General features: G+C 41.5%; 1 protein-coding gene across 9 annotated transcripts in view; it reads right to left on the bottom strand.

Annotated features, from left to right (window-relative positions):
* Positions 1–23,180, bottom strand: part of DLG2 (discs large MAGUK scaffold protein 2) — a 1,248,672-nt gene that overhangs the window by 1,211,736 nt on the left and 13,756 nt on the right. For all 9 annotated transcript variants that reach the window (XM_089512900.1, XM_089512903.1, XM_089512905.1 and 6 more), the window contains exon 2: positions 15,818–15,949. In XM_089512900.1, the coding sequence (XP_089369026.1) occupies positions 15,818–15,949 (132 nt within the window). The remainder of the gene's footprint in view (positions 1–15,817; positions 15,950–23,180) is intronic.

The following is a 23,180-nucleotide window of genomic DNA, read 5'->3' as shown; positions in this document are numbered from 1 at the left end:
TCCATAATAACCGGTTAGCTCAGGTCTTATGGAGAGAAATCTGCAGTGTGGGCTCTTTGGATGTAATCATCTAAAGCTCAAACTGTCCTTTACAAGAAAATATCTTGTCAAAAGTGGACTATTGCTTTCCTCCAATAAGAAATGGAATACTCATTTCATCCATAATCCTTGGTTAGTGTGCCAATTTGTCCAACTTTGCAGAGGATAGTCCTCAATGTTAAGGGCTATAACATACTACAGTCGACCCTTCAACCATCCACAGTGTGACAATATTTTTAAAATTATATAAATTCTAAAGAGTAAATCTTTATTTTGCCATATTATACAAGGAACACCATTTTACTATGGCATTGTATTTAATGGGACAAGTAGCCACAGGTTTTGGTATCCACAGGATCCACAGGATACCAAACCCCAACGGATACCAAGGATCAACTGTAACCCTTAACTACAGAAGTCACTGGCTTAGTTTTTCTTCCATGCAACACTTTATCTTTTCACTTGCATTATTTAAAAAAGCAAGAGCAACTGAGATGATACCTCTGGGAATGACTAAGCGATTTGCAGATCAGGATATATTTCTGCCACTGCATGCTTAACCATTTAACCAAGCTCTAACCATGGAAACCCACTGAATGAGCTTGAATTTTTCCAATGTTTTCCTTTTTTGCCCCCAAAATTGGTGGACTTTGGGAACCTCAAAAACAGCCTTGAAAGTCTGTACATTCTCCACTCCTGAATTAGAGAAGCTGCCACTCACTTGTGTCTCTAGAAGACAGTACTAGGAGCTTCTCTGTCTAAGCAAAGGGTTATCTTCCTGCTCTGGACTTCCAGAGACAAATCTCCTCTGAACAAATCTTGCCAAGAAAACCCTGTAACAGGTTTGTTTGCCTTAGGGTCACTATAAATTGGAAATGACTTGAAGGCACACAACAGCAGCAACAACAACTGGATTTACTGCAATAATAAACACTAAATTTTCATTTTTGTTTAATCCTAGTTACAGAGCGATTAGTCTCTTCAAAAATCACAAGTTCACTGCCAGTAAAATACCACACAGTCCTAACAGACGCTTTTAGGTTGTTGGAATACTGCATTATAAGAAATTTCCCTGGAAGCCAAGATGGTCAAATTAAGGTTGTTGTACTTTGGATACATCATGAGAAGGCATGACTCAAAAGAAAAGACAATGATGCTAGGGAAGTTGGAGGGAAGCAGAAAGAGAGGAAGACTGTACACCAAATAACTGTTAAAGTCTAATAGGGAGACCACAGCCATGGATCTACAAGACAAGCAGAGCAGTAGAGGATGGGGGATTGGAGATGTCTCATCCATGGGGTTGGCATGAGTCAAAGATGACTTGAGGGCAGTTAACAACAAACAACAAAAGGGGAGTGAAAGCTATGCACATAAAAAACCCTGAACCATTCTTCATGACTTGATTTCTACATTCTGATGGGGGCAATTTAAACCTGCAATACCTGACCTGCCACCTGGATCTAGTTCATTGTTTTCCACCTGGATCTTCCACTACTGACTTTATAAGAACAGTCTAATATTTCACTTCCTTGATGAGAGCCAGATTTGGAGGTTTGATATTTTGATAGAGCTTCTGAATGATTTCAGATTTACAAGTTGGCACAGCATCTCTCATGCCTAGTGGTAAAAGATCCACAGATAAAACACCTCCAGCCACAGCAGTGCAGATCTTTTAGTTGTTTATTTCAATTATTCATGCATTTCTATAATCAAGGCCTCATTCATATTTATTACGCTTACAGCAATCCAGTAATGAGCTTTGATTCCTGCACAGGAGGAAACATGATTGTTCTTAAAAGCTGATGCAGCAGAGAAGTTGACTCCACTTAAGTACAGGGGCTGGGTATAAAAGAAGATCAGACCGCTCTTGCTGTGATTTAAGCAACTGACAGCTTTCTGCCTGCTGCATGAGAAGCTATACTTGCCAAAAAAAATCCCACTTTCACAGCTTCTACAAGTATAGGATCCCAAACTTAGGATCAGCTATACGCAGCATCCTGAAGCAAGTACCAAGGACTCAGCAGCCCAACACTGACCACCATAGCCGCCTGCTCTGAGCTTCCTTTTTCATAGCCAAATGCCACATTAATTTTCCACACTTCCCTACAACAAAGGTACATCAGCAACACCATAGAAAATTTAAAATCACATCTCCTTGTGGCCTGGTGTTGTTGCCTCTACCAGCAGAGTACTCCAAGGCTCTGTATCAATACAGAACATTTCCTACTAAACAGCACATCTACTTCCCTTTCACACCATTTTTATTATTATTATTATTATAATTTTCCACTTTAACCACCATGACTGCATCCTATGGAATTCTGGGGATTGTATTGTAGTTTGGGGAGGCACTAAACCCCAGCTGAGAATTCCAAATAACCACTTGTAAACTGCAAATCCCACTATTCCACACATCATTTCCATGGCAGTTAAAATGGATTCATAGCACTATAATTGGCCCTCTGTATCCAATGATTTTTTAGCCACGGATTCAAGCATCTGCAGATTGAAAATATGTTTAAAGAGATATAAATTCCAAAAAGCAAACCTTGATTTTTCCATTTTATATGATACATCATTTTGCTATACCATTGTATTTAATGAGACATGAGCATCCATGGATGTTGGTATCCACGGGAAGCCATGAAACCAAACCCTAACAGATACCAAGGGTCCACTGTAATGTGAAATGGCCCCTGGAGTGGTCCTCTTTTTTTGTATCTGGTTATGCTCCACCACTGTACAGCTGATAAAGGGAGCATCTTTAGGACACAAACTTCATAAAACTTTACCACCTGAGCCACATGCAACATAACTTTGAAGATGAATGTACTCTATGTGCTGCTGTATACTGTGTCCATCTATAGTGCGATAATTTGTCCTCTAATGGGTTTTTTGTAAGCCAGTGTGGCATAGTGGTTTGAATTTTAGACTAAAACTCTGCAGACCAGCATTTGATACCCAATTCAGCCATGAAACCCACTGGGTGACCTTAGGCAAGTCACATACTCTCAGTCTCAGAGGAAGGCAATGGCAAACCTCCTCTGAATAAACCTTGCCAAGAAAACCTCATGATAGGTTGCCTTAGGTCAGATAGGCCTTAGGTTGCCATAAGTTGGAAACAAGCTTCCAAAATCACACAAGACTGCTTGTGCTCAGGGCTGCAGGGCTGTATTAGTACTAGAATGTTATTGCTATATACCATTACAAACAAACTCAGCAGACAAATGAAGAGAAGTGGCTTTCTCTTTCTGTCTCTGCATAACATCAAAGCATTTTCATTATCTTCTGGTTGCAAAAGCATGGAAGAGGTTCATTAAAGTGTCCCTTTTGCCAAACGGATTTTTCCAGCTTGGCAAAAGGGACACCTCTACAACTGGAAGAGAGTGAAAGTGCTTCAACGTCATGCAGAGGGAGAAAGGGAAATGTATTTCTCACCATTTGCCTGTCACATTTGTTTGTAATGTGATATGGCTCTACGTCTGGTAGCCATAGGTGATCAGGTAATGCAGGTAGATGAACATATAACATTCTGTGCAGATGAGTGTGCCTAATAAAACAGAAATTGACCACTCCATACATCCTATGTACCCAACACAAAACTAGTGTGGACTATTAGAGGATGAAAACTTTCTTCTCTGTACATAGAATCATAGAGTTGGAAGAGACCACAAGGGCCTTCCAGTCCAACCTCCTGCCCTGCAGGAAATCTCAATCAAAGCATCCCCGACAGATGGCCATCCAGCCTCTGTTTAAAGACCTCTAAGGAAGGAGACTCCACTATACTCCAAGGGAGTTTGTTCCACTGTACTTTCCAATCTACCTCTGCCAGCCTCCAACACATTAATAAACATTTTCTGTCAGTCAATAACTTTTGCTGGTCATTTAGTCATTCCTTGAATTTATACTAATCAACTCACTTGAAATGTGCCACTGGAGGAGTTTTACAGATACCATGACCTGCCCAGAAGACAGATAAATGAGTCCAAGAGCAAACAAAGCCCGAACTCTCACTAGAAGCCAAGATAACTAAACTGAGGTTAGCATACTTTGGACATATCATGAGATAACATGGTTCGCTGGGAAAAGATAATAATGCTTGTTAAAAATGAAGACAAGAGGAAAAGAGGAAGACCATATTATTAGTAGACTGGCAATAGAGGAAGCCAAAGTCCTGAGCAAGACTGTTAATAATAGGGTATCTCCTGAAGGTCTTACTTATGGGTCACCATGAACTCTGGAGACCAGAGTTTGATTCTCAGCATGGCCATGAGACCCACTGGGCAAGTCTCTCAGCCTCAAGGGAAAACAATGGCAAAACACCTCTGAACAAATCTTGCCAAGAAAACTCCATGGCCTTAGGGTTGTTATAAATCAGAAATGACTGGAAGGCACACAAGAACAAGAACAACAATACTGCAGGCTACTTGGCAGCACATATCAATAACAAGTTGGGGTGTAAGAAATAAAGCTTGGAAATTACAGTACATCACACCCTAGCTCAATGGTTTGTCATAAAAGCAAGCCAACACAATGGAGTATAATAACAACTCTGTGCACATAACATCATTTTTGTGGCATTATTATTATTATTATTATTATTATTATTATTATTATTATTAACCTTTATTTATAAAGTGCTGTAAGTTTACACAGCGCTGTACATACAATCTTTTTAATTGGACGGTTCCCTGCCTCAGGCTTACAATCCAAAAAAACACGACACAAAAGGAGAAGGGAATGGTGGTGGGGAAGGGGCCTTTCTAGTAGGATAATACATATGAAATACATAGCAATACAGGAAATGATTCAATAAAACAGACAACAAAGGAACATCAAATAGCAAGTGACAGTTATGCAATGCCTGGGAACGCTTCTCCGAACAGGATGGTCTTCAACTCCGTTTTGAAGCTGGTTAAAGAAGTGATGGCTCTTGCTCGCGGGGGAAGAAGGTTCCAGGAATGAGGGGCAGCGAGTGAAAAGGGGCAAATCCGAGATGGGGTAGAGGAAATCCTGGGCTGGGACAGCAGACCTTGACTACCAGAATGGAGGGCCCGAGTGGGAAGGTGAGGAGAAATAAGGTCTGATAAGTAAGGAGGGGCCAGCCCATGGAGGGCTTTAAACGTTGACAGCAGGAGCTTATACTGAATGCGGAAAGGGAGGGGGAGCCAGTGAAGGGATGCCAACACAGGAGAGATATGGTCAGAGCGGTGGGCGGATGTGATAATGCGTGCAGCTGAATGCTGGACAGAAATTAAAGGACGGAGGTGGGAAAGAGGAAGCCCAGCCAGGAGGACGTTACAGTAATCAAGTTGTGAGATCACTAGGGCATGGACCAGGATCTTGACAGTAGAGGCGGAGAGATATGGTCGGATTTTAGCAATATTGTACAAAAAAGAATCTACAAGCCTTGGCTGTGGTCTGGATCTGAGGGATACACGACAGAGAAGAATCAAAGATAAAACCAAGACTGTGGGCTTGCTGGACTGGTTGAATAGAAATGTTGTCCACAGAGACAGAAAAGGAGTGTTGAAGGGTGGACTTAGGGGGAAAGACAAGAAGCTCTGTCTTGGACATGCTGAGCTTCAAACGCTGATGGCGCATCCACTGCGAGACAGCTGTGAGACGAGATTAAATTTGCTGTTCAAGCCTTGGAGAAAGGTCAGGGGTGGAAAGATACAGCTGGGTGTCATCGGCATACAGATGGTAGGAAAAACCAAAAGAGCTGATGAGTTTACCTAAGGACAGTGTGTAGAGAGAAAACAGAAGGGGACCCAGAACAGAGCCCTGGGGAACTCCAACAGATAAGGGAACAGGAGATGAAGTCTGACCACCTGTGACCAATGCAAAAGATCTGCCAGACAAATAAGATCTAAACCAGTCGAGAACAGAGTCTGAGAACCCAAGGTCAGAGAGTATGTCAACTAGAAGACAGTGATCAATGGTGTCAAAGGCCGCAGAAAAATCAAGAAGGATGAGAACAGAGTAAAGGCCATTAGCCTTGGCCCGTAAAAGGTCATTGGAGATCTTAGTGAGAGCTGTCTCTGTGGAATGCCTTGGGCGGAAACCAGACTGAAAGGGATAGAGGATGGAGTTGGCTTCAAGAAACTCAAGACAGCGAGAATAAACAACCCGTTCCAAAACCTTAGAAAGAAAGGGAAGAAGAGAAATTGGACGATACCTAGACAAAGTGGAGGGGTCAAGAGAAGGTTTTTTCAGAATTGGGGAAATGAGAGCATGCTTGAAGTCCGACGGGAAGGAGCCTGTAGAGAGAGAGAGATTAAAGATATGGAGAAGTGAGTGGAGAAAAGAGGGAGCTATAGAGATTAGAAGATGAGTAGGAATTGGGTCAAGAGAACAAGTTGCAGGTTTGGAAGAGTTCAGAAGTGTAGCGAGTTCATCCAAGGAAGCAGGAGGAAACACAGAAAATTTGTTAGACAAGGGCAATAGAAGATTATGAGCAGAAGAAGAATCAGGAGGGACTATCTCAGAGCGAATAGTGGTAATCTTTGAGATGAAATAATTAGCAAAGTCATTAGGAGAGAATGATGAAGAGACAGGAGGAGAGGGAGGTTTAAGCAAAGAGTTGAAGGTGGAGAACAAACGCTGCGGGCGCCTCTCATTGGCGGAGATCAATGATTTGTAATAATTCTGTTTTGCCATAGAGAGGGCACGTGAGAAGGAAGAAAGAACAAATTTGAAATGGATAAAATCAGCCCACTGTTTGGACTTTCTCCAAAGACGTTCGGCTGCTCTAGAGCAGAACCGGAGAAACTTGATAATGGGGGTAAGCCAGGGCTGAGGCCTAGTCTTAGAGGAAGAAGTGCGTACAGAGACAGGGGCAAAATGGTCAAGAGTTGAGGAGAGAGTGGAGTTAAACAGAGACATTGCTGAGTCAGCAGAGTCCCCAAGATTTAGGGAAGAGAGAGATGAATCCAGGGTCTGACCAAGATGGTTAGAGTCAACAGATTGAAGGTTACGAAAATGGCGTTGAACAGTATGACAAGGAGGAGGAGTATAAGTGAGAGCAAAGGAGATTAAATGATGGTCAGGTAGTGGAAAGTCAAGTGCCAGGTAGTCAGAAATGGCGCAGTTTGCAGCAAGAACCAGGTCAAGACAGTGACCAAGAGAATGGGTTGAAGAGTTGGAATGTGGTTGGAGGCCAAAAGAAGCTAGGAGAGAGTTGAAGCGAGACATTGTAGGGTTATTGGAATCATCAACGTGGATATTAAAGTCACCTAGGATCAAAGTGGGGACTGAATCTGAAAGAAAGAATGTCAGCCATGATTCAAAGTCAGATAGGAACTGGGTGGCAGAACCAGGAGGGCGATAGATGACTGCAACACGGAGCTGTAGAGGAGAAAAGTGTCTAATAGGATGAAACTCAAAGGAAGAGAAATGATAGCTGGAGGAAAAGATAGAACTTGGAACTGGCAGGAGTTAGATAGCAAGATACCAACCCCTCCTCCTCAACCCTCAGGGCGGCTTGTGTGAGTGAAGGAGAGACCGCCAAAAGAAAGGGCAGCGGAGGTTGCAATATCAAATTGGGTCCAATTTGGGGAAAAGGTGGCATATAAATGAAATTTCATATAAGAAGAATTTTTGAACAATATATACATAAAACACACTTTATTAATAATTTAAAATCTATCCCATCATTTAGAAATCAGACAATATTGCGATATTTATCAAAAAAATGCAAGTCTTTACTTATCTCAGACTGTTACTTATCTCAGACTCAAACCTACACCTTAATTTCGTAAGAGATATAAAACAAGACATGTTAATTGATTCCCCCCCACCCCCATTTTTGTTTACCATTCCAAAGTATGGTAAATTCTGTGAGTGTTGCCAATTGTGCAATTTTCCAAACCGTCACCAACTGTTCTATAAGTGAGAGGAATGCTTTTCCTCCCTTTGGAATCATCCAAATTCTTGCAGCAGTTAGTAAGTTCCAAATTAACTGTCTTTGATCTGAAATGAACTCTTCTAAATAACCTAACAAGATTAGCAAGGGATCTAAGGGTCCACTAGGAAAGATGGCATTATGTACGTCATTCCAAAAAGTCTTTATCTTGGGCCAGCAAATAAAATGCAGCCTGATCATGTTAATCTGCTTGCCGTTAAAAACTTCACCTGATGAAGATTTTGGCAGATCCAAATGCTCTTAAGCATACAGGAACAGGTTAGGCTTTTTTCTAAATCAGCTGCAAAATATCTTTTCCCAGTAAATGAGATGCTTTTCTCACTAGACATTTATAGTGCTATGTCTCCACCCTAATATCATACTCTGGACAGTGAGTCATGAGAAGATGGGACTCACTGGGAAAGATAGTAAAGTTGAAAGCAGCAGGAAAATAAGAAGATTGCATTTCAGGTAGAATGACAAAGGGTGAATTATTCATCAGTTATTAATCAGAACGAAGACTGTGGTCAAGAAATGAGAAGACTTGTGGTGCAGTGACACTAGAAATTATGCAGTTTGACAAAATTTTAAGTACAAATCCTGGGATTTGTAGTTTTACAAAGTCTTTAGCCTTCTTTGCCAACAAATCTCAGGATTCTGTAGGATGGAGCCACACCAGTTAGTGTCAAACTGCATTATTTCTACAGTGTAGATGCACCTCCATCAAAGTAGCTACTGCTATGCAAGATCTGAGCAAGGCTGTTAATAACAGGGTCTCTTAGAGGTGTCACTTACAGCGTCACCATATGTTGAAGCCAACTTAACAGCTGAAATCAAGAACAACAAATTGGAGTTTTCTGTGGGTTCAGAAAATACAGCTTGGAAATGACATTAAACCCTAACTATCAAGCTGACCCAACTGTTGACTTCACATAAGAATTCCCTTGAGGTCAGAAAACATTCTAACATTCACTAAATTGAAGGGTGGGGGTTTTTTTAATTGTTTCATGAGCATTCAAAGTGCCAGAAGACATTGTGGATGTTGTCTGTTGTTGTTTGCTGCTGCTGCTGATGTTACCATGTGTGTAGGTTTTTTTTGTCAGGTTTTAACTTCATTTTTCTAGCTTTCAAATTCTGTAACCCAACACAAGAGTGAGGAAACAGGACTGAAAAAGAACACCAAATAGGTAGTTAAGGCAATGTCTGCAAAGCCAGCAACCAAGGTGAGAAACTAAGGAAGTCAGAAAATCAAAGCACAGAAGATGTCTAATATTTCAACACAACCTGGAGCCCTTCAGATGAACTGGACTACAACTCCCATAATTCCCAGCTGTAGTCAAACGCAGATGGAAGTTACCATATTGAGGATGTCTGTGATAATGTCAGATTAGCAGAAAGCAAGCAACAAAATGTTGCCAAACAGATGTCAGAATTGTGATTATTATTATTTTTAAAAAAAGAACCTTATTACATAATGAAACCTGATTATTGATTATGTAACAACACCTTCTCATAACGATAAATACGTGCTGGGCAGTCACTTTGTTGTATCAGCTGATCTAAGCCATCGAAAGAGCCAAACCATTTTATAATGAGAGATTAATCGTACCCAAAGCCGCCTTGATAAAATAAAATAAAAAGCACAGTGGGAATAGGAAACGATCATTCAAAATAAGGAGCCAGCAATCAATGCACTGTCACTTATGAAATTACTTTCTTCCCAAGCCTGTTGATTTAATATGTTTGTAAGAAAGGTGTGGTCAGCTGAGATGATACTATCTCCCCTTATTAAACCAAGATGTGGATGAAGTTGTCCCCTTTACCAGAGTTGTAATTAAACAAGATTGCCTCTAATTAGACATAAGGCCGGGACAGACAGGCAAGAAAAAGCGATTCGAAACTGCATTTTCTGGAAGTGGATCCAAACCCCGCTGTCCACATAAGCCACTCCCAAGTCAGACCAAATGCGCACAGCCCAACTGCACAATGAGGTGTCAAGCCGCACAGCTGGGTAATTGTTTTGTCGCCTCCCCACCAAGCATGCTCACTGTTGCACTAACATACTGCCAACGACTGCCTGCTGCCTAGATGCCATCCCATTGGATGGCCACACCTTTGATTGGCCACACAGTTACACCTCTGATCATCCACTAGTACAGGGCATCGGAGCACTGATGTGTCCAATAACACAGTGGCAAAGCACAATCATGCCCCTCCCCATATCCCTCCTTCACATCTTGGACTGTCTGGTTTGTGTAAGTTGTAAGGTGTAACACTTTCACTTTTTTCTATTGCCACCCTGACCACTTGGGTACGCCAACTCCATCCTTTTTTAATGTGAACCTGCACCAGTATTGTTTATATGCAGCTTTAGGGTTATGGTTAGGATGAATCACTCCTTCAGAACTGCTTTCACATCATGGTGTTCATATGCAGGGTCGAAGGGGTGTATTTTTCGCCTTGAGTCAGACTATTGTGGCTTCTTTTTTGCTCTGGTTTTTAGCCCCGGAGCGCAGCTTTAATCCAGTTTCTGCTCACTTTGGAGGCATGGGTCATCTAAACACCTGCTTTCAAAGCTGGTGGAAACCACTTTATTTGGCCTGCGTGTTTCACCCCATAGTTATATATTTTGGCTGAAATGGGAAACTATACAATCCCAGTTTTGGAACAAACCTGGTTATTGCACAAACGTCAAAATATCCTGGTTCATTCCAAAGCTAGTCTCATTGTTTCAAAGTTTGCACAATATGATAAACTAGTACTAATTAGAGACTTTCTTGATCAAAGCTACACCCTGTGAAGGCAGAAGCAAAGAAGCTACATGAGCTTGTAAAAGTCTTGCCATATTTTGAATTAACAAGCTGGGATATGATCACTTGAATGCAACTGTTATTATAGTTAATAAGAGGACAGAAGATATCCCATGGTTTAAACATTTCCCCCTTTTCTGTGTCACATAAAATACCGTAGGGCCAGAACAGACTGCCCAAATACGCTTACTTCAAGGTGTCATAGTCGCACAGCGTTTAGACATCACACATTGTGATGACATTTTGAAGGCATCCAGAAGCCAGGCAGCTGCCCACCCATGGGCAGCTTCAAGGTGCTCTGGCGGCACAGCATTTGGATGCCGCATGCTACTGGAGAGGCTTGAAGCTGGCTTCCAGCTGTGGTGCAGGAGGCAAAGCCAGCTTTTTGCTAGCCAAAAAAGGAGCAGGTCTTTGGCCCTCCTTTTTCAACCAGCTTAAAAGCAGATTGGGGCCACAGCATGTGTTTGCTGCAGCCCCAATACATCTTCAAAAGGGGCAGCTTCAAACTGACCCTTCCTGCCGGTCTGTTTCATTCCCTTAGAAGACAGAGAAAAATCTAAAACAAGAATGTGCAGCTGTGGTCCTCAAGATGTTACTGGGCTACATCTTCCATTTGCCCCAGCCAGTATAAGCCAATGATGACTACAATGCATGTTGTAGTCCAATAACATCTAGAGAGACTGATGTTGTCCTGATGTAAAATATAGGTCAAAAACAAACTGCAGAAACAATCCAGTGTGAAACTGCTTTAACTGCTCTAGCTCAATGCTAGGGAATTCTGGGAACTGTCATTTTGTGAGACATTTCGTCTTCACTGGCAGAGAGCATTGGTGCCACAATAATTTACAATTCCCAGGATTCCCTAGCACTGAACCAGGGCAGTTAAAGCGGTATCAAACTGGATTATTTCTGCATTGTGTCTTGGACCATAGTTGTTTCTGTGGTTTAATACAGTGGGCCCTTGCCTTACATGGGGGATCCATCCCGGACCTCCCTTGCGTAAGGCAAAAAGCGTGTATGTTTGAGCCCCATTGGATATAATGGGGCTTGTGCTTGCTGTACAGCCGTGAGCACGTGCTGCAGCATGCGCGCCATTCTCCCTTTTGCCGAGTAGCTTCAGCATAAGCTGAAAGCTGCCTGTAATGAGCCCGCGTATGGCATGGGCTCACTGTACTTAAAATTATAAGAGTTTCAAAACTAATGATGTCTGTAAAATATATCATTAGCATTTTCCAAAAGGCCCAAGTTACATTGACTCAATAAATCATATAGCTGTTGATGTCACTTTCCTCTTTCTCTTCACACTCAAGTTTTCTTGAAAAAGAAACATCTTGATTTTGATCTCTACACATCTCTCCACATCACTGTTTTAGTTAAATTAGTTAAAGAAACAGATCCCCATCATAATTCCTGTCACACTGTAATTCTAAAGTTCTGGAACTGGGTGTAGGTCCAGGTCTCCCCAAGACTTCATTTGGTGCCGAACATTGATGCATGTTATTGCTAGAAGATAAGCTGTATTGGTGGTAAATTATGAAAAAGATGGTGCACAGCAGAGGAACATTCCAGCACTTTTGCTGATGGGGACCAATGGTAGAATACGGCTTGGGTCCAGGTTATATGAAGGACCGTATCTCCCTGTATGAGCCCACTAGAGTCTTGAGATCATCTGAAGAGGCCATTCTCTCTGTCCCATTACCCTCTTAGGCCCATTTGGTGAGAACAAGAGAGAGAGCCTTCTCACTGGCTGCTCCCAAGCTTTCGAACTCCCTCCCTAGAGACGCCAGGATGAATCCATCCCTGCTGCCTTCTGGCGCCAGGTAAATACATTGTTGTGCAGTCAGGCCTTTTAAGTTGTTAAGGGCTGGGTTTTAAATGTTGTGCAATACAGTCGCCCCTCCTTTCTCGCGTACTTTAGGTCCGCAGTCTTGAATATTAGTGGAGGGGCTACCTCCATTATTTTCAATGGGCCGTGCTCCCACAACACTCCCTCCACACACGCTCATGGGCATGCACCCCATTCAAGCCTATGGGGCTTGAATATAGGTGAGTCCCCGTATTCGCGGTGGGTACGTTTCGGGGGCACACAAAAACGGAGGGCTGACTGTATAAATTTAAGGTTTGTATTTTTAACATATTACATTTTAATTTATAACTGTTTTAACTCTTAAGATGGTTTAAATAAATAAATAAAACTTTTATTTGTATCCCATTTTTCTGTGACGAGACAATCAAAGTGACTCACAACACATTAAAATCCACATTTACAAAATTATGTCCCAAATTCCCCTCCTTAAAAAAGGATTAAACATGTTACAATTAAAATATATATTAAAAACACAATAAAATACAGCGAGGACATAGCGGTGGGCTGATACATGATGCGGGGGGCAGTCATTCTGTGGCCAGGCACTTTTATTCAGGAAAGGCCTGCCGGAAGAGATCCGTCTTGACAGCTTTTTTAAAGCTGTCTAAGCTGGCAATTTGACAGAACTCGTCTGGCAGACGGTTCCATAGTTTGGGAGCAATTGCAGAGAAGGCCCTCTGGGAGGTAGCAGTTAGTCTGGTTTTTAAAGGCTGCAATAGATTCCTCCCAGAGGACCTGAGGGTGCAGGGCGGATTATATGGAAGGCGGCGATCCCTCAAATAGGTTGGACCCAAGCCATGTAGGGCTTTAAAGGTTATAACCAACACCTTGTACTGTGCCCAGAAACTAATAGGCAGCCAGTGAAGAGATTTTAGGACAGGTGTTATTCGGTCACTCCTATTTTTTCCGGCGACCAGCCTGGCTGCCATATTTTGCACTAGTTGAAGTTTCCAGACTAGGCACAAGGGTAGCCCCATGTAGAGCGCATTACAGAAATCAAGTTGTGAAGTTACCAGTGAATGTACAACAGTTTCTAGGTCCTTTACTTCCAGGAAAGGGTGCAGCTGGTGTATCAGCCGAAGCTGATAACAGGTGCTCCTGATCGTCGCATTCACCTGATTTCTCATGTGAAGTGACAGATCTAGGAGCACCCCCAGACTGTGAACACAGTCCTTTGTGGAGAGTGTGACCCCATTTAGGACTGGAGGTTGCAACCCTATACCTGGTTTGGGGGACCCTACTGTAAGGACCTCCGTTTTGTCTGGATTCAGCCTGAGTTTGTTTTAACTCATCCAGCCCATTACCGCTTGAAGACACTGATTGAGGGGAGAAAAGCCATCTGTTGTCATAGCTGCTGATTGGGACATGGAGAAATATATTTGAGTGTCATCAGCGTACTGATAACACCCCACCCCATGTCTATGAATGATTTCTCCCAGTGGCTTCATATAAATGTTGAATAGCATCAGAGACAGTATGGCGCCTTGAGGGATGCCACATATAAGCTCCGTTTTCGAGGAGCGACTCTCCCCGAGCATTACCCTCTGGAATCTACCCGAGAGGGAGGACCGGAACCATTGGAGTGCAGTGCCACTGATTCCTAACTCTCCCAGGCGTTCCAAGAGGATGTCGTGATCTATTGTATCGAAGGCCACTGAGAGGTCTAGAAGCACCAACAGGGTCACGCTTCTTCTGTCAATGCCTAGACGAAGATCGTCAGCCAGAGCAACCATGGCCGTCTCCACCCCATATCCTGTCCTGAAGCCGGTTTGAAATGGGTCTAGATAATCAATTTCATCCAAGATGACTTGAAGGGCGACAGCCCTCTCGATCACCTTGCTCAAAAATGGAAGATGGGATACAGGCCTGTAGTTCTTCATTATAAATTTTATATTTACTGTATATATTTTAATGTTGTACTGTTTTTAAATTGTATCATTTTATATTTGTTGTTCACCACCTTAAGAATATTGGGAGAAAGGTAGGATATAAGAAAAGAAAATAATGGCCTGATCCAGACGAGCCTTTGCGGCACCCCCGTCAGGTGCTAGGGCAGTGGTGGCGAACCTATGGCACGCGTGCCAGAGGTGGCACTCAGAGCCCTTTCTGTGGGCACATGCACCTAGACCCATACAAGATTGACTCCAAAGAGTTATACAGTGCATAAGCAAAAAAAGAAAAACAAAGTGTGCAAGCACAATCTAACTGCCTACCGCCACCCTGCCACAGCCACGAGAAGTGCACAAACAGATTAGCAAAGGGGGAAATTCACTCACTCAATCCATTCTCAGCTTCACACTGCCAAACTAATGCAAAAAGTATCAGACAAGGTCACAAATACAAATTAACTGTTTCGGTAGCACTGCACAGCTGTTAATATTTGGCCACAAGACTAACAAGAACTACATCTGTCTGGTGGAAGAAGCACAAATCACTAGAACCACTGATCTTGTCTTCTTAAATATGCATGACTGTTTTCCAAAAGTCAAATAACCACCTCCTGGAACCTTATATTTCAGGAAAGAAGGCTAAGCAGGATACTCCAAAATCTTTGAACATTTTCAGTAGGAAAAACAGGATGATACACTCATTTCTATCCAAGTAGAGAAGACCATTGCCTCTCTATAAAGCAAACAGAGATGACAGAACAATCTTTCTCCCAACACCACCTAGCAGCAGTCATTCAACCTCCTCTTCGAGCCAAACAAGAAAAAGACATCCAAGACCTATGTTCAGATCTTTAAAGTTGGGAGAAATAGCAGCGATAGTGGGGCTACACTGGGTCAGGGTTATTGCTACGGGGGAGTGAGGTGGACACATTCCCTTCTGCCATTTATTGCAATACAAAACACTTTCCCAAAGATATGTCCTGTTATAGATTTATCCCATTAACGAAAGTGATAGATCTGCATAGCAAAGCTAATATTTGTAAGGAGGAATGATTTACATGGAAAAGAAATAGCAAATTAACCCCCGTCCCGCAAATTCAGATGATCACTACATACCAGTTAACAAAGTGAACATACAGTATTTAGCATGTACCTAGGACACTCCTGCATCATAAGTGATGCTAACTACCAATCTCCAAAGCCAATGTACAAGCACAGTCCAGGAATCACATTTTTTTTTTTTTGCATTAAAAAATACATGAATAGCAGTAGCCAAAGAAAATAAGCATTATCTGAAAGTACATACCTAGCAGTGCCTGGAATAAACTGCTTTTGAAGATACCCATCACTTTCTTAATGGCTTTTTTCAACTGTTGTTCCTCTGGCTGTTTCAGCTTCTTACAATAGTCTTCCAGAAGTGCTAAAGCTCTATCGGTATCTAAAACAAATAACATTATTTTAAAAAATAGTTAAAAGAGCCACAAAACAGGGAGTACTCAACATGGTAAAATGGCATGGGCTGCATTACAATTGCTAATGAACCAAAACATAACCAAGTACAATAACATCCCAAATCCACAAAATAGTGATAACCTTTATTGGACCATAAATATATGTTACAAGCTTTTGAAGCTCCACTGGCTTCTTCATCAGGTAAAGGTGCTAAAAATAATACAGGAGAAAAAAATGGACAGTGTTCGTCATAGGCCTGCAACTGACTAATATCATCAATTTTTTCTCCTGTATTATTTGTAATACAGTTTGGGTACTTTGTTTTGAAACTGCATACAAATTTGTGTGCACACTATCTCTGTCATTTAAGTGCATAATGAAAACTTCATAAGCCTAGCTGTCTAGTTTCCTTCCCGTTTTCCAACTATATATTGCCTGTTACACAGCTGTACAATTTTTTCCAGCTGCACATTTTGTGTCCAACTGCACTGGTAAAAAGACTCTGCTCAAGATCTGAACATTCAGAAAGGTTTGTATAGGAGCAAACAGTCTGTCGGGTAACCTGTTTTGGTGTTTAAGAATAAAATCCTATATGTACTTTCTTGGAGGAATCCCCAATGAACATAGTGGAGCTTACTTTGGACTGAACAAGCAGATTATAATGCCTGACATTCCTTATTTAATGCAATTAGATCTCATTTTCAGGTTTTATGGTGACCTTTCTGGTGCAGGCTTTTCAGAATTGTCCTAGGGACTTCTAGCAGACCAAGATTTCAGTGCAGCTTTGCAAAATTAGAGAGGGGAAAAAGGGATTCAGTGCCAAAGGCCACTTTGGAAATAAATCAATACACTAAACCCTGCCATCTAAATAGAGCTATTTTAAGAGTATAGGAGTTCAATAGGTAGGAAGTTATGTGGAAGGTACCAAGGCACATCTAATGGGAATGACTTGCATCAGCAATGCTGTTGTTCCAAAACTCTTTGAACTGCATAGCATTTCTCAGATCTGTATGATCCCTGAGATCCTCCAGACCAAACTTCTACCTACTGAGAGAACCTCCCCTGTATCCACACTGCCTTATAGTAAAGGTATTCTTGGTTGATCCTTACTATGCCCCCTCCACTCTTGAGAGCCAGTATAGCATAGTGATTTCAGCAATGGATTGAGTCTCTGGAAACCTGGGTTCAGATCCCTGCTTGACCAAGGAAACCCACTGGCTGACCTTGGGTAAGTCACACTCTCTCAGCCTCAGAGGAAGGCAAAGGCAACCCATCCTAAACAAATCCTGCTAAGAAAACCCTGTGACAGGTTTGCCTTACAGCTGCCATAAGTCGGAAACTACTTGAGGGCACATAACAAATGCAGTAAATAAAGCTCATAGTAATAATTACAGTCGGCCCTTCTTATACATTGAATTTTTATACACGGATTCAAGCATACACAGTTAGAAAATGTTCAAAAAAGGTATAAATTTCAAATAGCAAACCTTGATTTTCCATTTTTTATAAGGGACACCATTTTGCTATGTCATATTTAATAGGACTTGAGCATACACAGATTTTGTTATACACGGGGGGTCTTGGAACCAAACCCCAGAGTATAACAAGGGTCCACTGTATAATCTTCATAATAATGTTTGTTGTCCTTTTCCGTACCTTTACAAGTTCTACAATATCCTTTTTGTGGTGTGGTGACCAGGACAGTGCACAGTGTTCCAATTATGGTCACATCATAGATTTGTATAAGTTGGTGTAGTGTTTCTAGTGCTGGACTAGGACTCTGGGATATTGTTGATGTTGTTTGTTGTATGCCTTCAAGTTATTTCTGACTTGGCGACCCTATCATGGGATTTTCTTGGCAAGATTTGTTCAGAGGAGTCTTGCCATTGCCTTTGCCTGAGGCTGCGAGCAGAGTTCAAATCTTCACTCAGCCAGAGAAACACACTTAGTGATGTGAAGTCGAAGGCTTTCATGGCCAGCATCCATAGTTTTTGTGGGGTTTTCGGGCTATGTGCCCATGTTCTAGAAGAGTTTGTTCCTGACATTTTGCCAGCATTCTGTGAAGATGCCAGCCGCAGGCAAAAACTCTTCTAGAACATGGCCACATAGCCTGAAAAACCCACAAAAAACACTTAGTGACCTTGGGCAAGCCATGTTCTCAGCCTCAGAGAAAGGAAATGGTAACCACCACAAATAAACCTTGCCCAAAAAAAACCCTTAGAATGGAGTCACCATGAGTCAGTGTCAACTTGAAGACACACAATAAGAAGGTATGATATTAGTAGTTTTAATTTGGATTCCTTCCCTAATTATGCCCAACATGAAAAAATGTCTTTTTAAATAGCATCTGTACATTTTTCTCAAGCTACCTACCAGAACCTCAAGATCCCTTGTTTGGTCAGTTTTCCCTGCTCACATCCCATCAGTGGAGATTTAAAGTTGGATATTTTGGAGGGCAGCAGATGACACTTGCTTACATTGAATTCCAATTGCCATTGTAACAAGAGTTTGAAAAATTACTTTGGATCTCCGTTTTTATTCTTAACCATCTTAATTAATTAAGTCAGCATTTTCAGCAAACTTGCAAACTTTCCCATCTCACTAGTCACTCCTAGTTCCAAGTTTTATTAACAGGTTAACAGATTTTTTAAAAAAGAAAAAAAAAGCACCACTTCCAATACAGACTCTTAGATATTTCCACATACTGGCTTCATACTAACCCTAAATTGAAAACCTTACACCCACGCTCCTTGGGATAGCTAGCAGACCAATACATCTGAAAAGCATCACTTTGGAAAGTCTGCTCTAAGCACAATGGCTACATATATTCCACAGGGACATAAACAACATAAGAATCAGCACTTAATTCTTCTCTCTGTCATGACTCCTGCATTCTTGTTGCAGCTGCCTTTGGATTTTGCTTTGCCATCTGGAGATGATGTTTGCAACTGGACCCATGATCTAATCTGGTATTTGGTCTCTGAAAAACAATGCAACTTTTCTGCTTTGTTAGGCTTTTTAAAAAAATAACAATAATGAAAGCCCAGAGCTTGGAAAGTTACTTCCTAAAAGAAATATGTTGCACAAAATTACAATGCACCCAAGAGTCATGAATTACCATTACCTTTGAAAGAAAAATGGATATTCACTACATTTCTGTTCCATTAAAAAGAAAGATGTCTGACAGGTATAAAACCTGAAAGTTTTCAGTCATAATGTCTGCAAAATGCCTACACATCTTGCATTTCCTGAACCCTTTGAGAACATCAAGGTTCTCTTCAAAAGGAGCCAATTTACTGGCAATCCACTTTTTGACACGATGGTTCTCAGTACATTACACTGGTAGACAAGAATGGGTGGGTGCTGGGCACAGCAGCACTAGCACATACACATCCCCTGGTAGTAGGATGATGGCCCAACTGGGTGTCACCCCTCCTCTGAGATGTCACCCAGTGCAGTCTATACACCCCGTACATTCAGGTTACGCCACTGGCTACTTTTATTTGTTTTACCAAGAAGACAAAGCTTATTTCTTTCTTTGCTAGACCCTGAATGTGTAGAGAGATTACTCTGCGTGAGAGATCTCTCTCATTTCCCAACATCTTCCATACTCTGTAAAACCTCTGTTTCCTTCTTCAGCTTCCTGACTATGTTCTTGGAGCTCTATAAATACTCCACCAAAACCTCTACCATTCTTTTATTTACACAGAGATTGGGCAACATTTCCCCTTTAGAGCCACATGCTTGTGGCAAGGGAGACTGAAGCTGACGGTGACAGGACCAGAATCAAAAGTGGATGAGTCCCCACTCCTCTCCCTCTCCCTCTCTCTCTCTCTATCTTTCCTTCCTTTCATCCTGCTTCCTCCCACCTAAAAAGGAAGGCCCCATTCACACTACGAAAATAACTCGGGACGAATCTGGGTTATTTCCTTGGTGTTCACTCTCATCCCAAATGCTCTTGGTGCATTGGGGGAGGGGGGCTACCAAACAACCCACTTAACCCAGGATATTCAACACCGGGGTTTTTTCCTGAGTTTTCCTGAAAGATCCGCATCTTCGGCAGTGTGAATACTCTTCTGATCACTCTATATTATTCAAGGGAAGATCCTGAAACAATGACATGTGTGAATAACACAAGGGTTTAAATGACTTGGAGAGATTTGCAAACCCAAAGCATAATGGGAACAACAATCCCAATATGCATCAGCACAGCGATCCACATCTCCTTGCAACAAAAAACTGAGTGTGAATGTCCCCAAAGACTGCTGCTTTAGCATAGACCTGAATTGATAGTTTTCAAAGGGACTCTGGAATTAGAGTCAAAGATCACATGAGATCAGGTCAAGAACTTCAGGCTGCCTATCCCAATTTACATGTTGCGTTGTTGATTTTTTTAAATTAAAAAAACATTTTTTGTTTTTGATGGCTTTGATGCAGGGTACATATACTAAATCCAGACATACTTATCTCTCTCCTCTGAGCCATGAGACGTTCCAAGGACACAGCAGTTACTTAGATTTCATTCCCTTTAGAAGGTCACTGAAGGCTTATTGGCACTGTATAATACTTCTATTTACTTACAAATATATACACTGAGCACAAGTCAAGAAACAGCTGAATCACCCCTGCAGAAAGATTTCCATATTTCCATATCAAACCTCTGCAACCTGGGACGCATCCTACAGAACTGGCCATACTATTATGCTGAAATTGGGAGAGATGCTTGGGGAACCCCCTCCCAGAATCCCTCAACCAGTATGTCCACTGGCCATTAAGCAGAATAAAGTAATCGCCTCAAGTGATAAATGCTGGGAGGTTCTGAAACAGATTAGTATATTATTTGTGACCTGGAGCAATTCACATGCTCTCAGCCTCAGAGGAAGGCAATGGCAAACCTCATGATAGGGTTGCCATAAACCACGAATGACTTGAAGGCACATAGCAACAACAAATGTACACTGCCAGCCCTGAATGCCTTCTTTTAGTTTTTGTGTGTGTTTTTTTCAGGCTATGTGGCCATGTTTTAGAAGAGTTTGTTTCCGATGTTTTGTCAGCATCTGTCGCTGGCATCTTCAGAGAAGATGTGGCTGGCATCTTTCTTTGAAGATGCCAGCCACAGATGCTGGTGAAAAATCAGAAACAAACTCTTCTAGAACATGGCCATATAGCCACAAAAAACTATGGATGCCGGCCATGAAAGCCTTTGGCTCCACATTGCCTTCTATTAATTTGACATCTCTTTGGGTGAAATTGAGAATCCCACCGCCAATCCAATCGTAGCAGTAAATATAATAGTGTTTATTTATAACGCCCTTTCCACCAAAGGTCAGTACATCTGAACATATACAATCAAAAATGAAGGATAAAACACAATGCTATAAAATGCTAAAATACTAAAATAATATACCAATATGCTAAAAACAAAAACAAAGAAAATATTCATCAATTGTGACCCCTGTCCATCTGTGTACCTGTAAAGGAAGGAGCACCCTCTTAGCCTCAGAAAGTAACTTGTCTTAGGCTAACTCAGGCACCTAAAATGGTTGCTAATCTCTAATTTATCTTTCTCTGACTCAAAATTTTGTCACAGACTGTTTGAGCCAGTACTTTTATTTCTTCTGCAGTTGCCTAGATTACCTCATTCTTAGCTCCCGGATGGAGTGGAGAGAAAAAGAGGCATGCTATTTTGCCAAAATCCCTCTCACTTTCTGGAATATCCGATTATTTACTAGTTCTTATGAACCATTAATCTGCCGTTTCCCTAACAAAAGAGATACTTTACCAGAAGTATGAAGGCAATTGCTAGCTTTATTAACCTTCTGCTCTCCAACTTTATTGCAATATGCAAAGAGATCTTGTGGCACCTTTGAAACTAGCTAAGAGAAATAAATGTATTGATGGCATACGTTTTTGGTAGACTTGACATGATGCAGCGTTCTGAATGTTGAATTAGATCTCTGCAGGCCAGGGTTCGAATCCCAGCACAGCCATGGAAACCCATTAGATGCCCTTGGGCAAGGCACACTCTCTCAGCCTCAGAGGAAGACAATGGCAAACCCCTTCTGAACAAATCTTACTAAGAAAACCTCATGATAGGTTCACCTTAGGGTCGCCGTAAGTCGGAAATGACTGGAAGGCACACCAACAACAAGACTTGAGTCTACTCAGAGCATTAAGTCTACAAAAGCTTATGCTACCAACTTCTTTCTTTCTGTCATTTATATCAAAGGTGCTACAAGATCCCTTTGCATACTGCTCCAGACTAACATTGCTGTTTTTGAATTTTATTACAGTAGATGCAACTGATTTAAGAACAACATACACACAAAAAACCCATAAACCATTTTAACATTTTTTCTGCCATGTTTAATGATTAAGCAGAGAATTGCTTAAATATTTCTTGATGAATTAAACTTACACTACCATCAAAACTAAATGTATAAATACCATAGTAAAAATAATAAATGTCATGCTCATGTATAAGGTTTCCAGCTTGTGATTCCATGCTGTTATATTAAAAAGCACAACAGTAGACATATTTTGTTGTTGTGTGCCTTCAAGTCATTTCTGATTTATGGCAACCTTATGGTAAGCATATCAGGGGTTTTTTTAACAAGATTTGTTCAGAGACAGTATACCTTTGCTTCCCCCTCTGAGTCTGAGAGAATGTGACTTGCCCAAGATCACCCAGTGAGTTTCTATGGCCAAGATTTTGACCCTGGTCTCCAGAGTCCTAGTCCAATGCTCAAACTACTATGCTACACAGGCTCTCAGTCTACAAGTAAAAACAAAGCCCACACTCAGCAATACGCTTGTTAGGATCAAAAAACATATTTCTGTAGCACTTTGGTTGGCCCTTACAAAGATAAAACCATCTCTGGGGTTTTTTCCTACCCTTTAGTTGTCCCTGTAATAGCAGTTAGAGTGGTACCAATTAGTAAGTAACTATTTTTAGAAAGCCCCATGATTAGGTTCACCTTGGGGTCTACATATTGATTTGAAGGCATACAACAACAATGACATATTTAGGTACGCTGCGTCACTTGAATCAAAAATCCTTTTAATGGCAGAAGAGTAGGCCAAGGTGTTATTAGTTGGTGATTTTATTTCAGAGGTTGGCAAGGTGCTCCCCTTCCGAATGTGATTGGACTGCACCTCCCATCATTCCTAGCTATCCAATTCAATGGTTTAAAAATGCTGGTAGTTGCAGTCCATCA

This window comes from Sceloporus occidentalis, unplaced genomic scaffold, assembly GCF_023333645.1.
Source record: "Sceloporus occidentalis isolate IW3139 unplaced genomic scaffold, rSceOcc1.0.p SCAF_2, whole genome shotgun sequence".
In the NCBI taxonomy this organism is placed as follows: domain Eukaryota; kingdom Metazoa; phylum Chordata; class Lepidosauria; order Squamata; family Phrynosomatidae; genus Sceloporus; species Sceloporus occidentalis.
The sequence above is the reverse complement of the archived record's forward strand: the minus strand, read 5'-3'. Positions and strand labels throughout refer to the sequence as shown.